General features: G+C 49.1%; 1 protein-coding gene across 1 annotated transcript; it reads right to left on the minus strand.

Annotated features, from left to right (window-relative positions):
• Positions 1-1,666: 1,666 nt before the first annotated feature.
• LOC103263628 (molybdenum cofactor biosynthesis protein 1-like) lies at positions 1,667-10,281 on the minus strand. The gene is made up of 3 exons (XM_008061293.2): positions 10,062-10,281; positions 3,493-3,619; positions 1,667-1,914 (listed from the first exon to the last, which is right to left on the minus strand). The coding sequence occupies exons 1-3, from the start codon at positions 10,182-10,184 to the stop codon at positions 1,667-1,669; spliced, it is 498 nt and encodes a 165-aa protein (XP_008059484.1). The 5' UTR covers positions 10,185-10,281.
• Positions 10,282-11,126: the final 845 nt, after the last annotated feature.

The following is an 11,126-nucleotide window of genomic DNA, read 5'->3' on the forward strand; positions in this document are numbered from 1 at the left end:
GGATCTGCTGCAACAGGGGGTCAGCTTGCCTGGGCGAGTTCACTCAGCACAGGACTGATGGTGGGAGCCCAGGCCAAGTGACCGGTGGGGGCTGGGGGAGCTGGCCATGAGCAAGGAGGGAGGAGAGGGCTGCAAAGGAGCTCTGGGCCCCTTCTTGGGGCTCCCACAGCACTGGGCTCTCCTTTCTCAGCCCTCATCATACGACTGGTCAATCCCACCCCCAAAGCTGCTTCCTCCAATGGGCCATGGGTCCTCATAGCAAGGCCTGCGCACATCCTACTTTGTGTCCCAGGCAGGGTCCGAGGCACATAATAAGGTGCTCAGAGAATATTTACTGAACCAGTGAATAAGGCAGAGAGCTGAGGGCTGGGGGATCCCATACAGAGCAGCTGGAAAGGGCAGCAATCAAGAACACAGGACCTCATATTCCTCTGATTTCATCACTATGACATGAACAAAGGGCTCTCTTCCTGATCCTGGGGCTTAGATGCAGAGCATGGCATGAGGCTCTGCAGAGCCACCCCTTACAGGGCGCTGGGCATTCCATGCTCATTTCCTCTTGAGGACAACCATATGAGTTAGGTACTATCACCACTCCTAGGCTTAGAACAGATTTTAAAGGTTGCCCAAAGCTACGCTGCAGGTAAGAGGCAGGGCTGAGACTCAAATAGGAGTATGCCATTCTCCAGAGACTACACTCTGACCCACTCTTCACCCATCCAACAAACCTCAGCAAACACCAACTATGTGTCAGGCACAGTTCTAGGTGTTGTGAACAACACTCACCCCAGCAACCTGGCAGTTTTCAGGCGAGTTAACGGAGGAGACAGGCAATCAGAAACCAAACACACAACCAAATCACACAATGCTAGGATGAGACAAATGCAATGAAGAAAAACAAGGTAGGGTAAGGGGATAAGGCAGGGGGTTGCCACACTTTTTCCGTGAAAGTCCAGATCGTACCTATTTTCTGCTTTGCCAGAAAGCTTTGTAACAGGGTCTTTGACGCAACTACTCAACTCTGCAAAAGCAGCCATGGGCAATATGTAAATGAATGGGCATGGTGGCTATGTTCCAATAAAATTTTATTAATGGACACAAAACACAGAATTTTATATAACTTCCATGTGGTAGAAAAATGTTCTTCTTTGGATTTTTTGCCCATCATTTAGAAACATAAACACCATTCTCAGTCTGCAAGTCGGACAAAAACAGATCATGGCCCAGATTTGGTCCATGGGCCATAGCTTGCCAATTTCTGAGAGAGAGACTGGCTGGGGGGTGTGTGCGGATGTACTTAGGATGGTCAAGGAAGGCCTTGCAGAGCAGAGAGGCCTGAATGAGGCAGAGCAGTAAGCACTGAGTTCCTGGCAAAGGGAACGTGCAAAGGCCCAGCCATGTGACTGGGAGGAGGGGTGAGGTAGAGGGGAAGGGGAGAGGTCATGGAGGTCAGCAGGAGCCAGGTCACTTGGGCCTCTTGATGAGAACTTTGGTCTCAATGTGACAGCAAGCCAATGGAATCTGGCACTTACTAGCCTTGTGACCTTGGGCAAGTTATTCAACCTCTCCAAGCCTCATTTTCTAATCAAAATGGAAATAATAATAGCACCTTCTTAGAGGGTGTTGTAGGATATGTAAGCATCATGTTCTAAATGAATGTTAGCTGTCAATATTGATATTCATGTTGAAGTCCAGCCAGATGGGGCAGGAACTGGGAGTAGTAGTGGCCACTTTCGTCCAACTCACCCACGATGTCCACCACATCTGGCCGAATGAGCGGCTCTCCGCCTGTGAGCCGGATCTTGTCAATGCCTTCCTTCACAAAGAGCCGGGCGAGGGTCAGGATCTCCTCTGTGGTCAGCAGGTCAGCCTTGGGGGTGAGTGGGACACCCTCCTCGGGCATGCAGTACTGACCTGAGGGAAGGACGAATGGGAACGTGGAGTAGGGACTGGCACAGCAGGCAGGCTCGTGATGCCTCTACTCCCAACTCTCCATCAGGCCAAGGTGTCCTTGAACCCCACCTGGACACTGAGGAGAGACTTCACCAAACCTGAGCTGGTAAAACCCTGAGCTAGCATCTCTCTGGGCCTTGCTTTTCTCATCTCTAAAATATTAACACCCACCATCCTGCCATCTGGCCATATCATCCTTCAGTGAAGGGTTGAAGATATGCATTAAAGATGCACTAGGCTGACGGCAGAGTCTGGCCTGAATGAGGAGGTGCAAAAATCTGACTCCCTGGGCTGAGGGATGGCTGGGCAGGGACTGCCTGGAAAAGCCAGGGCCCAGGGCCTGTTTCTTTTGGTATTGTTCATCCTCCTTCATTTCTTCTAGTTGTAGCAAACAGTGACCTTACTCTGTGTCATGAGGTGAAAGAGAACTATTCTCTGACCTGGTAAAACTGCTCTTCTCTGTAGCTACAAGTGTTCTCAAATCCATCCTCTATTTCAGGCCCATGTTATGGGTTGAAAAACTGAGGTGCTACTTGCTCAGGGTGAGAGGGCAGAATGGGATAAATGAGGTAAGCTATGGCAGGTGAGGGGGCCACCATCCTCCACTATCACTTCCTGTAGCACAGCTTTCTTAAGGTTTGGGTCAAGATCTGTGAGAGGGTCACAGAGGCAAATTAATGTATTGGCTCCAGACTGGTCTTTTGAGATTGAAGAGAACAGGCAAGAATATCAGAATGTAAGGCACTGTAGTATATTTTTCTTGGTTAAATATTTACTAAAAACACATATTATGTATTTAGTGAGCCATGAAGTAAATATCTTCCTTATTGTGAGAAACAGTGGAAGGAAGGGAGAAAAGGAAGGAAGAAAAGAAAGAAGGAAGGGAGGAAGGGTCGGAGGGAGGGAAAGAGGGAGAATGGATGAAAGGGGGAGGAGGGAGGGGGAGAAGGGAAGGGAAAAAGGGAGAAGGAAGGAGGAAAGGAAGAAAGGAGGGAGGGAGGAGGAAAGATAAAAGTTGTGGAAGTCCCACAACTGAGATCAAGGCTATGGCTAAGTGCCCAGACTCCTTGCATGGGATTACGCAATTAGTACACTTTGTATCAGCCTGGCCCTAGCTGATTTTTCATGGCACTGGGGAGTCTCCACAGTTGGTAGTGTTGGCTAGGGGCACTGCTGTGTATTTCACATGTTTATAATGTCCACCACTCCCATCCCTGACCATGTCCTGAACTTCGGGGACTCCAGAAAAACAGAAGGAATGAGCCCTGGAGAGTGAGAGTCTAGGACCGAATCTTAATTCTAAACCCAATCGCAATTTTGTTCTCAAATCTAATCCCAAGTAGAACACAGCATCCAAAATCATAAAACTCAACCTTGACCCCTATCTCGTCCCGGAAGTATGTCTGGCCTGGCAAGCAATGGGTTGGGGGGTGGGGAAGTTAGAAAGCAGAACAGGAGGATTTCTGGGCATGGGGAGATTCCAGAAGGCACCTCAACGGAGGAACAGCCGTCCACAGAGGGCCCAGGAAGGCGACTTACATCTGAGGTTGCACTTCTCAGTGAGGGAGATCCGCAAGTAGCTGTGTTGCCGACCAAAGTTGTCCGTGAGGAAGGCTGAGAAGGGAGCTGCATGCTTCTGCAGGAACTGCCTTTGTGGGGACACCTCCTGTAAGGACAGGGCAGGGAGAAAGTCTGGGCTGCGGGAGAGAGGCAAGGAGAACCACCTGGGGAGGACTGAGAAAGCCCAGGGACAACTGACCCCTCCTTCACTCCAATATCTGTGCAGTACTTCTATCCCTTCCATATATTTGGGCTCCACGATCCTGGATAAGCAGGACTGTCTCTCTCATTTACAGACTGAGAAGTGGGCTGGAAGGGAAGGACCCACCCCTGGGCACTCAGCTGGGGATGTAGGATCTCTGGCTAGGCAACAAAATGGAGGGAAGTGCAGGTGGAACTCTTTATTTTTCAGTCCTTATTTTTCACCCCTACCCAGTGCCAGAAAGAAGGATTAGGCACCCATTGTCTGGGGCCTAAAGGGAAGGAAACTGCTGGAGGCCCTAAGCAAGGTCTAAACTCATCTTGGGGAGAGAAAGGAGGACGCCAACTTCGCTCTTTCCCACATCTGAATCTGATCGAGTCTTCTGATCTGGTCTGATCTGTCTCCTTCTGATCTCTCTCTCCCTTGGAGAAGACAACCCTGGGTCCTGACAGATACTGATGAGATCATTGCTTCAAGGAAGTAGCATTTACCAAGCTTCTTAAAGTTTCCAAAGAATGTTCTCTGTTCCATTTCCACACCCACTCCATAAGGGATTATTATAACTAAGGCTTGGATGAGATCCAAGAACACCCTTGGCAGAACCAGGATTCAAATCCAGGTCTTCTGATTCCAGGTTCTAAATGATTTCCTCCAATTACACAGGGAGAGTCCAAGAAGCTAGGCAAGATGGTGAATAGGGTGGGAGGAAGTCACTTTTCTAGTCTATTTAAGACAAAGAAATCATGGCCCTGGCATTCATGCATGAAATCTACACATAAGGCTCTGGATGGAGGGTGGGGAGGAAACAGTAAGAATCCTGGTTTTTGAGCCAGGTTTGACCTGCATTCCTGGAAAGTTCCTTTACCTATTTTCCCAGCTGTAAAGTAAGAACACAGTTACAGGTTACTTTTGCCTTGCTAGGAGTAAAGAGTGAGGAATAGGAGGGAGCTGTGTTGGGAGGCGGGTAGAGGGTATCAGGAGATGGTAGGTGAACACCTAGGATTATCATGACCTTGTTAAGTGAGCAGAAGGCCTCAGGCCCTCCAGAGGTCCAAGGTAACCATGCCTGCACCAGGAGGAAGAATCAAGCGCTTCAGTTCCTCAGCCCTGGGTACACATTAGAGCCACCTGGGGAACTTAAAAACAAGACACCGCTGGAGACCAACTAAATCCAGATCTCTAGGGATGTTGCGCTCAGTCTTCCAGGTGATTCTAGTCTGCAGCCATGGACAAGAGCCACTGATTGACTTAAAGGTAGAGGGGACATGAGCAAGAATGTGTGGGGATGCTTCTGTGATTTTCCTGGGTCCATAAAGCTTTCCTCACTCTACCCACCCCAAGACCAGTTTCCCACCTCCTCTGAGAAACCCTGCTCACAGTCCCATGGGGACTAAACAGCAGCACTTCTTTGAACTGCAGCCTACAAAAATTCATAACAGTCACTTTCTCCCTCCCTGCGACCTAATGGAGACAACTCAAATTCACCCCACTGCCTTTCTGCTGGTAGTCTCAGGAGGTGGGGCAGGTGATGTTCCATATTCAAGAATCCCAAGGACCTCCAGTTTCCAGGTGAGATACCTGAGAATCCAGATCTATAGTGGTGCCGGACCCCCTTTTCCATCAACAGCTATTTACAATTCAGTCGTCTGATAATCACCCCAGACTCTGCCTCTTTACTTGCCCAGATGCCCCCTTCACCCTAATCTTAACACACTGGGGGTTGAGGCACCTGGGTGAGACAAGAGCCAAAATAAATCCAGGAACTGGGAGCAGGTGAGAGGACTAAGGAGCATGACTCGGCAGAAACCCAAGTGATGTAACAATCGAGAATAGAATGAAGCATTTGGTGGGGCCATGGGAGGGGCTGGCCATATTTTACTTGTGAGAACTTTTGTGACCTTAACTAGATTTGTTCATACCACACCACCAGCTGCACCTTCAGCCTCTTAAACACACACATGCCCTCAACCTACCAGCCTGCAAACTCATTACTTGGACATGAAAGAGCCTCATTCCTGCATCTTCTCTCCTCCAACACCATGTCCTTCTTTAATTCTTCCACTTTTTGCTTTTTTCCTTTCATCTTCTGGAGGAAAAACCCATTAGCCAAAGGAGCCCAGGATTCAGAGGGAATTGCAGGACAGAGCAGATGGTGACCCTGCAATCCTGCTCACTCGGGCAGGACTGGGTCCTGTCAAAGGCAGTAAAAAGCCCTAAGGTGCTCATATTCCCAGGGCCCCAGCCTGGACCAGGTCATTTACCATGAGAGATGGAAATCCTGCCTGACTTGGTATCTCCAGTATCTAACACAGTATGTTGGTATCAAGTGTTAAGTCCCTGTATCCATGAATAAATACGCCTGTCCCTAACATAAAGAGAAAGGTGATATACACCAAGCCCAGTCAATGGGCAATTGTTCATTTCCAAGGTGATCTCTTCTGTCAGAATGGTTTAGCCTAGTACAGTGGTCCTCAGCCCTGGTAGCACATCAAAATCACTCAAGAAGCTTCAAGAAGGATTGAGGACAGAGCACTGCCCCAAAGATTCTGGCTCAACCAAGTGCCTCAGCATTCCACTGTGTGGCAGTGGCCTAGTGACACTGCAGTGGCAGGTGCTATTTGAATCCTGCTGTTGTACTTCTGAGTGCAGGCGTTGGAGTAGGTATACCTGGATGACAAGCCTGGCTCTAGCAAGTTGCTACTTGGGATTTGATTTGAGAACAGAATTGCGATTGGGTTTAGAATTAAGATTTGGTCCTGGACTCTCATTCTTCAGGGCTCATTCCTCCTGTTTTTCTGGAGTCAACCTTGGTTTCCACATCTATACAGTGGAAATAATGATCCTACCTAACCAGACTGGAGGAGTTCCTGGCACACAGTAGATATGCAGTTGGTGATTGTGGAGGACACCGTTGTGTGTGCTCTAACTAGTTTTCCCAACCTGTGTCAGCTTCCCAGCCCTGAAAGACCTTGACCTTCCAACCCTACTAAGTGGCAGCTGGTCTAAGGTAGGGTTGCAAAGCTGCAGTCACGTAATCCAAACCCAGACAAATGGGGTCTGAGCTCCCCAGGACCACAAGTACCAGGACTAGTAAGCAGGCAACAGGCAGCCTGCCATATGCTAGTGGTCATTTCTTGTCTATTCAACAGATTGGGGTACAGGGGGCAGGGAAGAATGGCACAAAGGAGTCGAGGGGGGAAGACCCTGCCTTCAAGGTGCCTTCTGCTAGTAGTCACTAACTTGGACATTTGATTTGAATGCTAAGGGCTAGTCTTCAAGTAGCTCCAGAGTCTAGAAAGAGTAAGCAGGGTTACTCAGGAGAAAAAGAGCACATGCCAAACTCAAATATCAGTGGTCCCTATTGACCTGCTATTGGAATGATGCATACCAGGGGTCCCTCCAAACTAATCTCTTAAATGACAGGACCCAGCAAAGTGCCCAGATCCAGGCTCAGTTCTCCATCCCTCTCCCCTCATTTCCACCCTAAGTGTGGTCTTTACACCAATGGTTCCTGGCAAGAATAGTCATACTTCAGTAACACATGGATTCTGAGAAGCTGGGATGACTGGATGCCAACATGACCCCCCCAAAAAGTTCCCTTTTCTTCCTTTCCCTCCCTCCCCCACACCAAGCCCTGCTGTGCTCTTCCTGGTTTTCCCCACATGCACTTCCTTCCAGCCTAACCCCCTAGCCAGCAATTGTTCCTCTAACCCCCTGTATAGCTGGGTGCCTTTGTCTTGCCCAGAGTCATCCTCTCCCCTGCCCCTGCCATAAGCAGTAGGCCCCTTTAATGTTGCCCCCACAGAGCCTGAGAGGGAGAAAGAGGGGTGCAATGCTCCTGGGCTGGGCTAAACCCTACAGAGAAGGTTGTCTGGGTTGCCCCAATCAGGACAGCAGGTTACTGTGTCCCCACCACCACCTCCCCATGACCCCCACAACACCATGTCACACCCTTTCGACTGGTAGAAGTTGCTTGTCTTGTCCTTGGACCCACCCCAAGGCCCTCTTTCCACTGTCCTCACAGCCAGCTCCCCCTCACACCCCACACCCCTTACACCCACACCGTGTCACACAAACAATGCCCAGTGGCTTTCCATCCTGGCTCTCCAAGCACCTCCTATCCCAAACCAGACTACTAGAGCCCTGTGGGGAGAGGGACTGTGTAGGAAGGAAGGGAGGACAGGGGTTCCAGATGTCCCTACCCCTGCTCTTACCAACTAGCAAGCTCTGTGAATGAACTGAATACACACACACACACACATACACACACATACACACACACACACACACACACACACACACACACACACACACGTGTGCGCATATATATATTCAGACTCATCTCACCTCTGAGATTCTCTTAAAGACAAATTTCGGTGCCCTCCCATCTTATGATGGGCTGGCTAACCCTCTGGTTTTCTAAACATGAAGCAAGAGGAAGTCACAGCCCCAGGAGCCAGGTAAAATGGGTAGATGAAAACATGGGACTCCCTATCCAGGGCTGTGCCATGTGATTCCTCACTAGTTGGGGCTCAAACAGCCAAAAAATATTTGTTGACTCCACTGTCCATACAACCCTGTATTAAGCACTGTGCGGAAATACTTAGAAAGGCAGAAGAGCACCCAGCCCTCAGGAGCGCCCAGTCTGCTGAGGAAAACCCTGATGCAGATCCCAGATGAGATATCTGCAATTAAACAATTGACAGAATAGCTATCCTGCATGTCCAAGTGGGAGGGGACTAACAGGACAGCATCTGGCAGTGGTGGCAAGGATAACTATAATTACCACAAACATTTACATAACACAGCACTTACATGTGCTGGGCTTTGTTCTAAGTGTATATATGTTAAGGCATATTAACTCTTGTAATCCCTATAACACCCTATGAAGTAGACACTATTATTACCACTTTACAGATGAGAAAACTGAGGCACTGAGAGATCAAGGGACTTGCTGAAGCGCTTACATCTAACAAGGGTGAGGTAGGACTTAAAACCCCAACATTCTGCCTCAGAGTCTATGTTCTTCTTGTTATGTTATACCTCCCTTCACAGAGTAAAGAGATAGGTAGAAGCAGCTTTTCTTCCCTGGTCTCCCCACAGGGAGGAGGCATGAGTACAGGCATTAGGGTTGAAATCCTGCTCCCCTGCTTTACAATTCTGTGACTTGGGGAAAGCTAACTTCCGTTAGTCACCTAACCTGAAAACATAGACTCTATTAAACATACACAGTTTATTGTGAGGCTTAAATGATTCCACATATGAAGTCCCTTAGCACAGGTCCTCTTATGAAAAGTACGAAATAAACTGGGGGGAAGGAGTGTAGAGAAGAAAGTTTCCTTTTCTTGAACTCTTTAAAGAACTCTCAGCCATCTTTGCTTTCCTGTGTTTTCCTCAAGTTCAAGGTTACCAAAAAGTTATTCACTTTCCAAAGATGGGCCTACTTATCTGAGGAGCCTACAGGGGCTTAGATTTGGGGAAAACAAGTTAGGCAGATGTGCTGCCCCTCTTTGAGATACATGTGGGAGAGGAAAATAGAGATCAGATGAATCACAGGACATAAAGCCTAGTCCTGGAAGACAGAACTAGGTAGGTCTAGAAAAGAGGGTTTCGCCAAATGAAAAAAATGTTTGCTTCTACAAATTATTGCCTAGCTACGTGAGCAAAAAGTCAGCAAACTTAAAACTTGTTATGACTTGAAACACTCTTGAGGGGCACTGTCAAGGACTTGGGGATTCTACCCCAAACCCTAAAGAGATGCAGGAACCCCTAACCTAGAAGAGGCAAGATCCTACTCCCTTCTGCTCTAGAAGGAGCCTGAATCCTCCCCAAGGTTAATAAAAAACGAGACAGAAAGAGTCAGCAAAGGACGGATCACAGAGCCCTGTGACTACAAAGTGACACCTCGCTGTTGGAGGCACCAATGTGACATGTTTAGTCAGTCACACCATAAAGCAGTTGTCACAGGGACACCTGATCACACACTGACACCCTCCTCTTAGGGGGTAGGGAGGGAAAACATTTGAGGAAGAGATTGCATGACAAGCAGGGCTGAGGGGTACTAATAAAACACCTCACTGGACTCGAAGTTCCATCCCCTGATGGCCCCCATTTCTGGCCAACGCTCAGAGGTGAAAGAGAGTGGCACGGCTTGGAGGTAGGGAGGTGCTGAAGTGAGACTCCGGGGAGCCCCTCCCGCCGGGTCAGCGGGTGAGACCGGGCGGTCTTTCTGGAGAAAACCATCCCACCCCCTACGGGGACCCTCCCAGAAGCAGCCAACGCAGGGGGCGTGCGCGTTGCCCCCTCTCGGGGAAGGTGTGGATGCGAGCGTGCGGGGTGGGCTCACCTCCACGGCGGGTCGCGAGGGCTCCCCGGGGCGGGGCTGCGTCACCGGAGCTCCCGAACTGCAGCTCCGGGCGCTGGACCTCAGGAGCCGCCGCAGCATCTGGAACAGCGGCCGCGCCGCCATGAAGTCCGCTCACGGGGTGGCCTCGGCGGTAGCCAACTGTAGGAACACACTAGCCAAGCACTCGCCGCCCGGGTCGTCCCGGCAGGAGCGGGGCGGGAGCGGGACTCGCGCAGCCAATCGGTGACGGCGCTGCACCGCGCGGCCTTCTGGGACTTGTAGTCCACTCCCTGAGCCTCTTTCCTGGGCGGGCTAAGCATTCTGGGGCAGAAGGGTAAACTCAGGGATAAAGGCTTTTCCTCAGGGTTTCTCTGATTTCGGACTTGGGTCCTTGTGCGCTTTCTCAGGGTAGGACTAGGACCGGGCGAATGAGGCACTACACTGGGTGCAAAACTTAAGGAAAACTCAGTTATCAAGATAATATTTTGTACAAGTCAGTTATGTCCAGTTATTCTTTCCTTCTTCACTAGTCTGCCATTCTTCAAGACCGGGAGCTATATGCTCACTTTATAATATATACTTGGCAGCTAGTATGTTCCGGTCAGTGTTTGGTTCTTGCAATTACACAGCAATAGGGTTTTGGATATAACAGATAGGCAGGTTTCAAAATCAAATGATAATGCAATATTCTAAAAATCAAAATTAATGCAAAAATATCCACAAAATATCAACATTTTAAATAAAAAACAAAATCCATATGCTCCACTTATGTGATTTACTTCATTCATTCCTTCCTAGTCCAGACCCCCTGGCTGTAAGACTGTCAGCTCCTTTGTTTAAGATACACTTCTCCAACTGTGCCCCAAATGAGGATGAGATGAGAAAACTGAAGCACTGACAGATAAAGGAACTTGCTGAAGTGCATACATCTAACAAGGATGAGGTAGGACTCAAAACCCCAGCATTCTGCCTCAGAGCCTATGTTCTTCCTGCTATGTATATGTCAAGGGAACTGCTTTGTTCCCTTCACAGTGTAAAGAGATGAGTAGAAGCAGCCTCTCTCCC

Source organism: Carlito syrichta, unplaced genomic scaffold (assembly GCF_000164805.1).
Source record: "Carlito syrichta isolate Samal-C Ts95f unplaced genomic scaffold, Tarsius_syrichta-2.0.1 Scaffold305194, whole genome shotgun sequence".
In the NCBI taxonomy this organism is placed as follows: Eukaryota; Metazoa; Chordata; class Mammalia; order Primates; family Tarsiidae; genus Carlito; species Carlito syrichta.